The following is a 15,520-nucleotide window of genomic DNA, read 5'->3' on the forward strand; positions in this document are numbered from 1 at the left end:
AACGTAAGTGTACCACGTACGTGTGAAGTTCCATTTCTTAGGAAATGGAAGGAACTCTGTGGGGATAATATCGACAGTCCGCACTCGGACGAAATAACTCATCCACCCTCGGTCCCCATCCTCATCATTGCTGGCAACAAAGGGCCGAGTGGATCGACGGTGCAGAGTAATCAAGTCTCGATGATGCAAGGGTCGGTAAAATCTAAGAAGATGACTAAGGGTAAACTCAAGCCCGGCTTTCTGTACAAAATATCTTATCATAAGCACTATCCTCCAAAACGACGGGTGAACTTGTGCCAGGGTAATCTGACATCTCCTACAAAATTTGATCACGACTCTATCAAGAGGTCCCAACATAAAGAGGTACGTATATACGTTCAAAAACACCTCGACATGAGCCATGATGCTCTCTTCCAGGGAAGGTACCTGCAGTACTACTTCTTCTCCCCATCGGTAGTCTTTTCTAACTGCCTCGAGATGCTCCTCCAATATCGACGAAATAAACTTCGATGCTCCCGATAGACCTGAATATTGGAAGGTCTCTCTAGCGCAAAATCCCTCCTCGTAACGAAGCACCTCAAGGTTAGTTCACCAGAAACCGGCGGTGTACCACCGACTGAGCGCGAAGCAGTGGCGGAACTCTCCTCTCCGTGGTGAACGGGTTTGGGCGCAGCGGCCACGGCTACGGTAAAATAAGAAAAGGGAAGGTAAAGTCTTGGGCAAAAGCTTTTGAAGAGGCAGAGCCCTGAGATGAGAAATAAGTTAGTGTATATATAGAGCAAGCAACGACTGTTCGCCTATCCTGAAGGCCACTTAATTCTGACCATGTTAGTGTCATTTTTGGAAAATGCACCGGTGGGACCACCACGGTCACTTCATAACCATGGCACACAAATGATACTGACACGCGGCACTAAGAAGCCAGTAAGACCCCGAGATGGTGCCCGATCACGGGGGCCCCGACTACTTCAAGTATGGGCTCCGAAGAGCCAGCATCAAAACTCAACGGGATAACTGTACATAAGCATTGAAAAATAAATTCGAGGACTTGAAGCAGAAAAATTTTCTTACATTGCCAAAAATATATTTACAAGGGGCGTCTTTACAAGACCTTTTCCCCAAGGAATTCATATACAAAAGAAAAAGGAAATGACACAGGTCTATTCTTCGTCGCTGCTACTCTCCGGGTCATCTACAGAACCCTCATCTGAAGTGGCCGAAAATGCCGATTCTTCCTCCAAGTCTCGGGCTTCCTCGATCTCAGCTGAGAGATCGACGCCTTTAGCGCTTGCCTCGTCGAGAGCTTGCCTCCTTGCCTTGGAACTAGTGTGAGCAGTGGCCCGGGTTAGCTTCTGCCCGACCTTCTTTGATATCTCTCGAGCTCGTTCATTTGCAGTGGCGGCATCTTTCTTATACGAGGACGCATCCGCTTTGGCTGCAGACTTGGCCGCCACTAGCGCGACAACCTCCTTCTTAGCACTTTGAAGAAGGTCCCGGGTCGACGACAGTTCCGTCCGCAGAAGGTCCCTCTCCGAGGCCACGGCCTCATGTTGCCCCCTCAGCTCGAGGACCTCCGCATCCTTGGCAACGACCTCTCCCTAAAGTTGCCCCCAAGGGCATCCTTTTGCTCAATCTGCAAAGGTAAAGCAAATTGGTAAACATTGAGTTATAACAATAAAGGGCAAGTTAGAAATACAGTGTTACCTGCTCAATGAGGCCAACTTTTTCTTGGCACGCTCCCTCCAACCTCGCCCGGAGTCCGCTCAACTCCTCCTCCTTTCGGGCAGAAGAGGCCTCCGACTCTTTCAGTGCTGAGGTAAGCACCTCGAGCTCCTTCCCGCAGCACGAAACCTCATCTTGGAGCCTATGGAAGGCACGATCGTACATCTTCTTAGCCTGCAACAACGCAGAAAGGTTAGAAAGTCGAGCACAAATATTTAAGGCATGAATGGTATGTTGAAGATATCACCTATTGGTGAAGCCTCTCTGACTCCTTGAGAGAAACGGGAGTATCGAGGTCAATATCCTCGTCGACGCCGGCGAGGAGGTCTTCAAGTACATCTTTCCCTCCGTGAGAAGCCCTGACATTTGTTGATACCCAATTTTTCCCTGTATTTTTTTAATACGCAAAATACCCTCGAAATAGCCTATATAGGCATATATAAGTAAATCCAAAGGTCCTATTATTTTTCCTTAATTTTTCAATGATTTTTAAATCAATTTACTATCCTATTTTATCAAGAAAAACCCAATGATGGTCCCTAAAATTATCATTTTTGGTGATTCATTTATTGGATTCTTATGTTTGTACCAAAATATGGCTAAGATATATTTTTACACATTTTTATAAATTTATTTGGTATTTTTAAGGATAAAATTGCATAATTGCAATATTAGCTATTTTTAAGTTTAAATCCGTCTCATATTTATAAAATGGGATTTTATATTTTTAAATTAATAATATATATTATATGACATTTTTGTACTTTTAATTTGTTTCCAGAAATTTGTTTATTATTTTTTATAATTTAAGAGGGAAAAAGAGGCTATTTAACTTATAGCCACATTTGGCTTTCTAATTTGGCCTAATTAAACCCAAGCCCCAACCCAAATTAGACCAATCCAATACCCAGCCCAATCCTAATTATCCTACCCGACCCACCTATCCCATCCAATCTGGACCGTTGATCATTCAGATCAACGGTCCCCGTTTAACTTACCTAAATTAAACCAAATGACCCCCTAATACCCCTCATTTTTCCCTCACTCGTCTCTATCTCTCTAACCTATGGTTCTCTCTACAACCTTCCCCACCCCCTCCTCTCTGATGAATTCTGTTCATCTTCCCCGGTCACCCTCTAACCTAGATCTGCGGTGGTTTCACCACCCACCAAGCCACCTATGGCTCCTCACGTTTGGTTGACTGAAGCTCCATCACTCGACCATGAAGGGTTATGTCCGGACCTCTGCCGATTCGAGTTCCACGGCCATCTCCGGTCCCGTTCCGGCAAGCTATGTCTATTTCGAAGCCTGGTCTCGACTCCTTTTGCTTAGATCCAAGCCTTTCTCGTCGTTTGGGTTCCTTTGAAAACCCTAGTTTTGAGGTTTTTCTAGTCTCTTTAGATCTGTTCCATATCCCTGCTTTCCTTAAGATTTTAAACGATTTTCGTGGCTTTTCTTTCAAAAACTACTTTCAAAACCATTTCTTTTCCGATCTAGGGTTTTTTCTGAAAGTATTTAAATGTTTCTCTAACTTTCTTTTTTGTGTGTATTTGCCTCTATTGTGTTCTTGTATTTTTTCTTCTATCATGTTCTTGTATGATTCTTCTACGGTGTTCTTGTATGCTCCTTCTACTGTATTTTCTTATACTGTGTTCTTGCATGCTTTTTCTCCTGTATTTTCCTCTACTGTATTCTTGTGTGTTACTCCTACTGTATCTTCTTTTACTATGTTCTTAAGTGTTCTTATTAAGTTCCACATAATGAGTTCTGGTTAAGCTTCTTCTAAAAAACGTCTTAATATGCTTCTCCTACTGTTCATATCAATTTTCCCATTATGTTTCAAATTAGTTTCTTCTACTCTGTTTCCTTTGAGCTCTTCTACTGTGTTCTACATGTTACTTTTCTATCATGTTTCGTATGAGATTCTGTTGCTGAGAGAAACGTGCTAGAAGTTTCAGTTCTTTTTTGAGACCTCTAAACCTGTTTCGATTTGATTACTTACCCTCTCATCTTTGCACTCGATTAATGGTGGAAACCCTAGAATTTGGGGGTTCTTCCAAGTTTGGCTATGTGATTTGCCTTAGCTAGGGTTTTATTTCAAAACCCCCAACTCTTCAGACCAATTTCGAGTCTCTGAACTGAGTTGGGACATCCTTGTCTTTCATACGACTCTGACTTTTGCTAAACTCTCCTAAACTCTTTTACACTGGATTCTTCTACTGATTTTACAATGACACGACATCTTCTTTCATGCTTGACATGTCTGTATGCTCTTTATATGTGATGAACTTCCCTCTAAAATGGCTTTCGAATTTGTGATTAGTTCGGACTCCCTTCTGAATAGGTCTGATTATTTTTTTTCGTTGTTTGCTGATTTTCCCTGTGGCTCGACTTAAGTTAAAAACCTTTCTCAGCTTTTCTGACTTGGTTCATTCATACAAAATCTCTAACCTTTGATTTACTGGCTACTAATTGATTTTCTTACCTTAATTGTACAACCACGTATTTCAAAATTTTGTACTTAAATAAAACTTCTATGTATTTACCCCTAATTGCCTACTTTGCACAAAGTGCTTATTTAATTTCTTTCCTCAAACAGTTTTTGCGCGTTTCTGAATTCCTTAATCAAGGGAAGTCTTGTGTGATTGATTCTAATTGATATTCAGTTCCTTAACTGCTTTCTTGCCTTATTTTTGCCTGATTTTCACACTATTATGGCACGAGCCTTTCACAAACTCAAGAGAATTGACAATCCTTCTGAACTCATAATCACACATAATAGTATTCTCTCTTCTTGTCTGTACTGTGGCTTGTTTACAAGACCTACTGCTTTTCTCTATTTGTTTCTTTGAAACTGGTATGTCCTATTTAAGGTTCAGCATCACAACAATGTGTTTATTTACAGCTTGTGTATCCATGTCTACTTACTGTTCCTGTAGAGTTCAATATTTAAATTAGCATGCCGATTTCTTTCTGCCTGTTTTTGTTATGAATCCCTATTCCCTACCCCCTTTATGTGTTTGAGCTATGGTTTAAGACATGGCAATATGTAAGTTATTGTCCATGAATTAAACTTGATCCTTTGGGATCCCAGCCTCTAAACAATATGTTCTAACAGGCTTATGGGTATGCTAGCACTCCCTATTGCTGGGTATGCCCACAGCGTGCTCTAGCTTCTTTCAACTTCCCTATTTCCCCTGCACCCCTATGTGTATTTATTTGTAACTGTTTCCCTTTCCCTTTCCCCCTTTCAGCACTCTATTTCTGCACTTGCACTCTCTCTTAGTCCCTAAGTTCTGCCCCCCTCTTGTGAGCCTTGCCTTTGGACCTTGAGTTCCCTCTGAACTTGGACACTTGAGGGCTGGCCCTTCCACATTGCACTATGTCTTAATCTGGTGATACATTTGGGTGTGAGCACTGCCCAGAGTCCATATAAGACTCTTAGGGAACTCTGACACATCCAAATGGGAGAAACGCTTTAGATCATGATCTCATTGGAGTTGGTTTACTTCATATTTCAAACAAGAAGTCTGAATCAGGCTCCCCTTGGTTGTACTTTTTCTGATGTATTCTTTTATTTTTCTGGGCTGTAATAATTAGTAATAAACTCTTGGGGATGGCTAGTGAAAAAGGGAGGTATAACTATGTATGCAAAGGGTAGATATCCTACCTATAGGTACTTTCTGAATTTCTGCACTCTCATATAGATATCCTGTCTATAGGTACTTTCTGAATTTCTGCAGTCTCATATAGATATCATGCCTATAGGTTATGTCGGAATTTCTGCATTCTCTCATATAGGTACCATGCCTGTAGGAATTCTGCATTTCTCATATAGATACCAGATCTGTAGGAATTCTGCATTCTCTCATATAGATACCACGTCTGTAATTACCCGGAAATCTGAATTCTACATATAGAAAATACGCCTATTGGTCTTTCTAAATCTCGCATATCTATTCTTCATTAGGCAATCATGTTTATAGGTCTTAATCAATCAACTGTAATTAGATATCATGTTCATAGGCTCAGCATCTAGATATCATGTCCATAAGGTTTCTGCATTTCCCCATGTCTATAAAAAGGTTTAAAATCAACAACGCATAGAAAGCATGTCTATAGGAGCATTTAATCAAGTCTGAATCGCTTCACTCGCTTATAAGTCTAAAACCAGTAATAATGACATACCATCAGTTCTAGAACTTATGATCTCTCGCTAAAACTTGCCTTTCTTTAATAACTGACAACTTTTCTCAAATCAGTATGTATTCAGTTTACTTCATTATTTCTGAAATCAGTAGATATCATGCCTATAGGACCCTCATCCAACACTTAGGCAAACCATAGGGTAAATTTTATAAACTGAGTCAGATTTTTATTAGCTACAACCAGCAGGCAGGCTTGATTCGGGCTTCTTATCTGAACTATGTAACAAATCAGTCTGCCTCAACCTTTAAGTTTTAATCAGACCCTAAACAGTATGTGCAAGACATGCTAAATTATTTGCTTCTCTGTCAAAGGAGGTATATCTGAGTCTTTTACTTGTTATGTGCTTCCCCTAACTTGCTATACGTGTTTTTGTATTTCGCCTTGCCTTTGAAACTATAAACAAGCCTAATATCCCTTCCCTTTAGGATTAGTTTTCCTAAATGCATCCAGGCTAATAGGATTGGAGCGGGTAATAGCATGCAATAAGTAAACGAGACCATTCCACGCTTTAATACCCTAACGAGGCGGAAAAGGGTAGATATGGATATGACGACCACGCGATAACATCACGTGTAGCCCCTCACTGAGGATTAATTACCGAATGTTGTGTGGGGTGATCCATATCATTTATAAACCTAGGACCCCCCCTCCCTTTGTTTCTTTGTTTCTTTGCTTCTTCTCCAATTTCAAACTATGTCTTTAAGAAAAATCAGCTTTCTTTTGGTTCTTTCTAACTTTGTTTATTTGTAACCATTATGTGAAAATCCCCTCTTACTTGAAGTCTTTATTTGCCTATGTGCGCTTAAGTTCACAATAATAGTTTGGCCGGGAACCATACTAGTGGATCCTGAGGGGTGCCTAACACCTTCTCCTTGGGATAATTTCAAGCCCTTACCCAATCTCTGGTTATTCAAATCAAACCCTTCTTAGTGTCCTAATGCACTTTAATCATTAGGTGGCGACTCTTCTAATCAAACCCAATTCCCCAAAAGGGAACGAGTTGTCCTCCTAAATGTCATAAACCCGATTTTGCGAGAAAAAAAGGGGGCGCGACAGCATGGCGACTCTGCTGGGGATTTCTTTTAGGCTTTTACCATTTCAGGCTATTATTGTGACTTTACGCTTCTTTATATGTCTTTATTTGCTTAATGCCTTCAAGTATTTAATTCCTTCTTCTACTACAAAACTAACTGTCTTTTTGTTTCATTCCCTTATTTCTTTTACTGCTTTCCTTTACTGCCTCCCTTTATTACTGTTTTAAATTATTGTAATTATTACTTTATGAACGTGCAAATACATGACAACTTGTTTAAATTATTGAACTGCATGTTTTCAACATCATATTCCACTGGTGGCAAACAAAATACCATAGCAACGCTTATAATGAGTGGTTGCGCTCTTCCGATATTATCACTCCCTAAATCCGGCAAAGGAATATTTGCGGTAAAACCAGTCGATCAATGGTGTAGTCGACGGTTCCGCGCCTTTCCCTCTTGAGTTGTCCGCTCAACAGTACCAGTCAAAAACCCCATAGAAACCCTTTCTATTTAAATTGTGCATGCATCATGGTCAAACCTAGCCGAGTCAGTTATGTTGTCCGCATAATGACTCTTTAAGATAGCCTTTTCCAAAGTCCACTAGGTTTCCCTAAAACCCAAACGGACGTTATCACGTTCTGTGCATTTATTTGGAGAACTAAAATGCTTTTATGCCATTGTTGATATTAAATAGTCGAGTCTAGTGGGGTTAAGGGCCTAACCCTTTTGTCTTGCAGAAATATGAGGCACCAAGTCCCTAGATTCGGCATGGTCACTAACATCCACCCCAAACTGCTAAGCTGGTGGAAGGATTTTCACTTCAGTGATTAGAGTCTTATCTGGAAATAGTTGGGGAACCTACCCTCTCTCTTGGAAATTCAACCCAAAAACAAAATCATAGAAGCTGCTAATCTATTCTGGGATTGTGATAGGTCTGTGTTCCGCTTCGAAGACATTGACATGACACCCCTGCTCGAGGAAATAGGAGGACTGGCTGGTATACCGTGGGAAACTCCAGGTTTGTTAATGCCGGAAAACCGCAAGGGTAGAGGTTTTCTCAAAATGATGGGTCTAAAGAAGAATCCAGACTTGACATGTTTGAAAGAATCATACATTCCCTTTGACTATTTGAACGAAAGGTACGGTCATAGCAAATCTTACCGTACTTATCCCGATGAGTTCGCCCTTACATCATTGGGGCATATCCACCGAAGGGTCTTTGTCTTTATGTTTTGCTTCTTGGGGATGATAGTGTTTCTGATGAAGAAAGCAAGGATCCATACCAGGCTAGCTATGGTCACCAAAGCTCTAATGGAGGGGATTGACGGACAACCATTCAGTCTCATACCAATGATCATTGCAGAGATATACCGAGCCCTAGAAAGGTGTCAACAGGGAACCAAACACTTCGAGGGTTGTAATCTACTACTTCAACTTTGGCTCGCGGAACATCTCCAAAAGGGTGAGTACCGACAGGAAATCCATCGAAGGGACTGGGACGATCATATTGCTTTTCATCACCCAAAGCGAATGAATTACATGACCAACATGTTCGCCCAACCAGAGAATGCTAGAGAATGGGTTGAACTCTTCGAAAATCTGACTGAGGACCAGGTACAATGGATGTTCGAGTGGTTCCCTACGAGGAGTTCATCGTCCGGTCCAGGGACGCACCTTTCCTAATACTAATCGGCTTAAGAGGAACGTACCCTTACGTACCTCTTCGGGTTATGAGGCAAGCGGGCAGGAAGCAGGTTATACCCAGGGTCGACAAGATGAGTCACTTTCGGGCTGACTTCCAGAACGACGATAGTCCTTACAGGTTCTAGGCTCAGCACATGTGGCACTGCAAGATTGTCTTGGGAAGGGACGCCATCGAACCAGACAGATACCATGGTGGTTGTACCCCATACTATTCAGGCTGGTTGGAGGATAATCACAATGGTCTGGGTCAACCCGGGTTTGTTCGAGGTCACAGGATCATCGATGAAAGGCTGAAGCACAGGTCAAGTACAACCAACTACGCAAGAGGATTCGGGAATGTGAAAGTGAGCACCGTGAAATACAAGAAGCCAACCAAAGGCTGATTGAAGAGTGGAAAGACATGGCTGTCAGTGCCAACAAGCGACTGGGATACTTGGAACGGGGTTTAGTTAAGCAGGAAAGGAAATTTCTTAAAAGGATCGAGGATTGCCAGAATGCTGAAGGAAACGAGGGCGGGCACCTAGCCGGAGCCTACCTGTTGCTGGGACTTCGCGAGCTGGTGAAGCTGTTCGATAGAGCCAAAGATGCCGAGTCTAGGGAAGGTCCTTCTGGGACCAAATATATAGGAGTTTTCATTTCTGCTTTATAAAATGTAATAAGGCCTATGGCCACTAGTGACATTTTTATTTCCTATTATTTAGTGTCGTTTTGGGATTCTTCTACTTTTATCAATAAAATGAGGCATTTAGCATTCTAAGTTCTCCAAATCAACTTGTCGCTAGGCCTACCTCGGGCACAAAGAGGTTCCCCAAATTAGGACACGCTTTATCTTTCCGCACTATGTGTTTAAATATTGCAACGTTTTTTTATAATCCTCACTGACTTGTTACCCTTTTGTTTTTACTTTTGTTTATTCCCTTCCCCAAAGGTTAGTTCGTGAACACTGGCAACATCATCATATTTTACGAGATCCAGGGGCCCTCCACCTACTCCTCCTCTTAGTCCTATCAAGCACAAGAACAAAGGGAAAATGGAAGATTTGAACAATGCCAGAAAGGAGAACTCAAATGAGCGGGTAGAGGTCACTCATGGTCACGATACTCTGGTCCCCAAGGAAAATGCATCCCAACAAGAACAAAAGCTGTTGAAGTTTCGGGAAGAACTTAATCATGTCCGGAATCTGGCAAATCTGTCATTTTCCCTCACTACTCCAGAGGTTACATTCCCAAATACTCAGAATCCTGTACCTCCACAAAATATCCCAAAGCAACAAAACCAGCCCATTCCTCACCACCACTGCAATACCTTCCATACCTCAAATATCACCCCACTGCTCATCCCAGAACTCCAGAACTCCACAAATGACCACTGGCAACATAATACCCCCATCTACGTGGAGACCGTGCCGCACTCCACCCAGCCCATTTCAAGCACACCCGAGTATGATGATAAGGGCTTGCTCATCAGAAACCTGGCCGAAGAGCTTAAAAAGTTGACTAGCATAATTCAAGGCGTTGAAGGTAGTAAGGGAATTGAAGGGCTGAACTACGAAGATCTTTGCATACAGCCAGATGTCGAACTGCCCGAGGGGTACAAACTTCCGAAGTTCGAGATGTTTGATGGTACAGGAGATCCAAGGGTCTATTTGAGAACATACTGTGACAAGTTGGTTGGAGTAGGAAAAGACGAGAAAATCCGCATGAAGCTTTTCATGAGGAGTTTGAAGGGAGATGCCTTATCTTGGTACATTACCCATGATCCGAAGAAGTGGTCGAACTGGGTAAGCATGGCATCCGATTTTATGGACAGATTCAGGTTCAACACAGAGAATGCACCAGATGTGTTCTATATTCAAAATTTGAAGAAGAAACCCACAGAAACATTCTGTGAGTATGCTACCCGATGGAGGTCAGAAGCTGCTAAGGTTAGGCCTGCTTTGGAAGAAGAGCAAATGAACAAATTCTTTGTTTGGGCCCAAGACCCACAGTATTATGAGAGGCTGATGATGATTGAAGGCCACAAATTTTCTGACATTATCAAGCTGGGAGAAAGAATCGAAGAAGGAAATAAAAGCGGTATGGTTACGAATTTTGAAGCCTTGCAAGCTACAAACAAGGCCTTACAGTCAAGCGGTGTGTCCAAGAAAAGGGACGTAGGAGCCGTAATGGTGGCACAGAGAACCAAATCTCCCGTCAAATACCAAACATACCCAATGCCTCCAATCACATATCAACCTACCCCAACCGTAATGGTGGCACAGAGAACCAAATCTCCCGTCAAATACCAAACATACCCAATGCCTCCAATCACATATCAACCTACCCCAAATTACCAAGCACCCTCACCCTCTTACCAAACTCCACCACTCACTTATCAATCACCTCCCGCATATCAGCCCACTTCACCCAAACACTCCCAACCATCACATATTTACCAAGCCGACAACACTCAACCATCCCACTACCAATCCCCTCCTCCACGCCAAAATTTTCCTAGAACTCGACCAAACTTTGATCGAAGACCCCCAAAACAGTACACGGCCATTGCTGAACCTATCGACCAGTTGTATGAAAGACTCAAGACTGCTGGTTACGTCATCCCTATCCCTGCTGCTCCTGAAAACCCTTCTCAGTGGGTTAATCCAAATAAGTCCTCTGCATACCATTCCGGCATGAAAGGACACAGCATTGATGAATGTCGCTCTCTGAAAGATAAGATCCAGACTTTGATTGATAACAAGATTATTGTGGCAAAAGAGCCTGCTCCGAATGTCCGCAATAACCCTCTGCCAGATCACAAGGGCGGAGGCGTTCACTTGATTGAAACAGAGGATGATTGGGACCCCAAGGGATCGATCGGTTTGATCACAATAGGTGATGATCCAAAGCAACCAATAGTAACCCTTAATCCGATCACAATCCAGATTCAGCCCTCTGGGGATGCCGAGGTAAATATGTCCATACCGCTGGAATTTGAAGCGCCACCATCTGCAAAGACGCCCACGCCAATTGAGGTCGAATTCGTGTCTCCATCAAAGGCACCTACACCATTCGAAGTTGCAGTTTTACCGCCCAAGGTGCAGGCGCCGTACGGAGCAAAGATAACCACGCCAATTCTAGTGGCAATGTCAGCCATAACACCGTTCCATACGAAGGCTATACCATGGGACTACACAGCCGAGGCAAGAAGGGAAGGCAAGGTTATGTTCGGAGAAGCTATTGCGGCACAAGGTATGATGAGAACTGGTAGAGTTTATACCCCGGAGCATTTGGCCGAGTCAAGCATGCAGGCCTCTAGTCGGCCAACCATCACTGAAACAGGACCCGATGATCTCTGGAGAAAGATACAAGCCAAGGAATACTCGGTCATTGACCAGTTGAACAAAACACCAGCACAAATCTCTATCCTAGCTTTGCTACAAAATTTCGATGCACATAAGAATGCCTTGTTAAAGGTGATGAGTGAGGCATATGTACCGAGCAACATCACCGGAGGAGAGATGGCAAATAAGGTAGGACAGGTATTGGAAAGTCACAAGATCACTTTTCGCGAAGATGAGCTGCCACCAGAAGGGTTGAGTCACAACAAGGCGTTGCACATCACCGTGCAATGTGAAGATTATTTTATCTCTAGAATCCTGATTGATGGAGGGTCCGGTCTCAACATTTGTCCGTTGGTAACACTTAGGACATTGGGAAAAGGGCTGCATGAGATCAAGGACGGGGCCATCAACGTCAAAGCTTTCGACGGTTCTCAAAGGTCCACCATTGGGGAAATTAGCTTGTGTTTGCAAATGGGGCCTACTTGGTTCGATGTGGATTTTCAAGTGATAGACGTGCCGGCATCTTACAATTTGTTGTTGAGACGACCATGGATTCATGCCGCGGGGGCCGTAGCATCCACGTTACATTAGGCAGTGAAGTTTGAGTGGAATCACCAGGAGGTGATCATTCACAGCGACGGTAGCAACCCTATATACAGTCGCCAGAAAATCCCAACAATCGGGGGCAGAAGAAAGATAGGTGGGGAGACCCATCACCACATCGAGCAAGTCAACGCCGTTGACAAGGACAAATGATGGGACAACAAAATCGAGAGCATATTGAATTGGAGTGGGTACGAACCGGGTAAAGGGCTTGGCAAGAACCTCCAAGAATGCTAAGCGCATAAAGCTCAAGAAGCATGGCACCACTTTCGGTCTAGGATATGAGTACACCTGGGAGGAATTCAACAACTGGTAACCACCATGGCGCGATCCCTACTACCCATTGGAGCAGCCAATGCCACACTTGGATCAGACTTTCCAACCGGCCGAAGTTATCTACGGGTCAGAAGAAGAAGAAGCACTGGCAGCAGTGAGGAATTTGTTCCTGGAAGACGATGACATGGATTGTTGTGTCGTTTTCGAGGAGGATGGGGAGGAAGGCCCTTCCATACTAGCTGTAAGCAGAGGAGCACGCCTCAATAACTGGACTATCAGAACCACCAGAGCCCTGCGAGCCTCGGGGTAGCAAGGCTGAACAAGCATCATGCACTATCTTTTATTTTACTAGTTGACTTTCCTTTCGCATTTTAATTTTTCGCAATAAGATCTTTGAATGTTCAAAACAGTTATGGAATTTATCAAAGCATTTCGGTTTCCTTATAAATCTTACTCTTATTATTTTATCTCATTACTTTATTTATACAGCATTACTATTACTTATCTTGATGAACCGATGACTGTGACATGCAACGAGACAACACAACAAACGGACATAGATTCAGAGGAAGATGATATACTGGAAGAGATTGTTAAAGAAGTTGAGAATTTTGAGAACAGACCTAAGTCCAATTTGGACGAGACTGAGATTGTTAACCTGGGAGATGCAGAAAATGTCAAAGAAACACGAATCAGCGTTCATTTGTCACCATCAGAAAGGGAAGAATACACAGAATTCCTAAAGGAGTACGAGGACATATTCGCCTGGTCGTACGATGACATGACTGGTCTGAGTACATCTATTGTGGCACACAAACTACCAACTGATCCGACGTGTACACCGCTAAAGCAGAAGCTCAGAAAGTTTAAGCCTGATATGAGTTTGAAAACCAAGGAAGAAGACACTAAGCAGGTCAAAGCTAAGGTTCTCAGGGTAGTAGAATATCCAACATGGTTAGCCAACATTGTGCCATTACCGAAGAAGGATGGAAAGGTTAGAGTCTGTGTCGACTACCGGGATCTCAACCGGGCTAGTCCAAAAGATGACTTCCCTTTGCCAAACATACTCATCCTGATTGACAATTGCGCCAAGCACGAGTTGCAATCATTTGTAGATTGTTTCGCTGGGTATCATCAGATCTGGATGGACGAAGAAGATGTTGAGAAAACGGCTTTCATTACACCGTGGGGGATGTACCGCTACAAGATGATGCCATTCGGGTAAAAGAATGCAGGGGCCACCTACATGAGGGCCATGACTACCATTTTTCATGATATGATACACAAGGAGATCGAGGTGTACGTAGACGACGTCATCATTAAGTCAAAGAAGGCCACTGATCACATGGAAGATTTGAGGAAATTCTTCAATGGACTGAGATGGTACAACGTGATACTGAATCCCGCAAAATGTGCGTTCGGGGTTCCTGCCGGAAACCTACTTGGGTTCATTGTATGTCGCCGAGGAATAGAATTGGATCCATCAAAGGCCAAAGCTATTCAAGAGTTGCCACCACCAAAGAACAAGAATGACGTAATGAGTTTCTTGGGGAGAATCAACTACATCAGCCGGTTCATAGCTCAATCTACAGTTATCTACGAGCCAATCTTTAAGATGTTGAAGAAGCACGCCGCTACCAAATGGACCGATGACTGCCAGAAGGCCTTCGACAGAATCAAGAAGTACCTGTCAACACCACCAGCTTTGGCCCTGCCCGAGCCAGGTAGACCTCTATTACTCTACCTTGCAGTATTGGATGGAGCATTCGGTTGTTTTCTGGGGCAACATGACGAAATGGGGAGGAAGGAGAAGGCCATCTATTATCTCAGTAAGAAGTTCACCCCGTACGAAGCCCGATATTCTCTGTTAGAGCGCACCTGTTGTGCTTTGACTTGGGTAGCTCAGAAGTTGAGGCACTACTTCTGTGCCTATACCACATATCTCATATCAAGGATGGATCCTTTGAAGTACATCTTTCAGAAGCCCATGCCTACTGGCAAGCTAGCCAAGTGGCAAATCCTGTTGAGTGAATTTGACATTGTCTACGTAACTTAGAAAGCGATCAAAGGACAAGCATTGACAGATCACCTTGCCGAGAATCCCGTGGACGGAGAATACGAACCCCTAAGGACGTATTTTCCTGACGAAGAGGTATCATTCATAGGAGAGGATATTGCAGAATCCTATGATGGTTGGAGAATGTTTTCCGATGGAGCAGCAAATTTCAAAGGAGTTGGCATATGAGCAGTGCTAGTGTCAGAAACCCGTCAGCATTATCCGGTGTCTGCCAAACTCAGGTTCCCATGCACCAACAACATGGTCGAATATGAAGCCTGCATCTTAGGGCTCAAGATGGCCATTGACATGAACATCTAAGAGTTGCTAGTAATTGGGGAGTCAGACTTGCTTATACATCAGGTCCGTGAAGAATGGGCGACCAAGAACTCCAAGATACTCCCTTATCTACATCATGTACAGGAGTTGAGAAAGAGGTTCACAAAGACAGAATTAGAGCATGTTCCCAGAGTCCAGAATGAGTTTGCCGATGCATTGGCTACCCTATCATCCATGATACAACATCCAGATAAGAACTTCATTGATCCTATTCCAGTGAAAATCTATGATCAGCCAGCTTACTGTGCTCAC

General features: G+C 43.2%; 1 protein-coding gene across 1 annotated transcript in view; it reads right to left on the bottom strand.

The window, feature by feature from the left end:
• LOC109236053 overlaps nucleotides 1,161-15,520 on the bottom strand; it is a 33,025-nt gene continuing 18,665 nt past the window's right edge. The window contains exons 4-6 of the mRNA XM_019402283.1: nucleotides 2,006-2,109; nucleotides 1,705-1,896; nucleotides 1,161-1,598 (exon numbers count right to left, since the gene is read on the bottom strand). Of these exons, the coding sequence (XP_019257828.1) occupies nucleotides 1,161-1,598; nucleotides 1,705-1,896; nucleotides 2,006-2,109 (734 nt within the window). The remainder of the gene's footprint in view (nucleotides 1,599-1,704; nucleotides 1,897-2,005; nucleotides 2,110-15,520) is intronic.

The sequence above is a fragment of the Nicotiana attenuata genome, chromosome 12 (assembly GCF_001879085.1).
Source record: "Nicotiana attenuata strain UT chromosome 12, NIATTr2, whole genome shotgun sequence".
In the NCBI taxonomy this organism is placed as follows: domain Eukaryota; kingdom Viridiplantae; phylum Streptophyta; class Magnoliopsida; order Solanales; family Solanaceae; genus Nicotiana; species Nicotiana attenuata.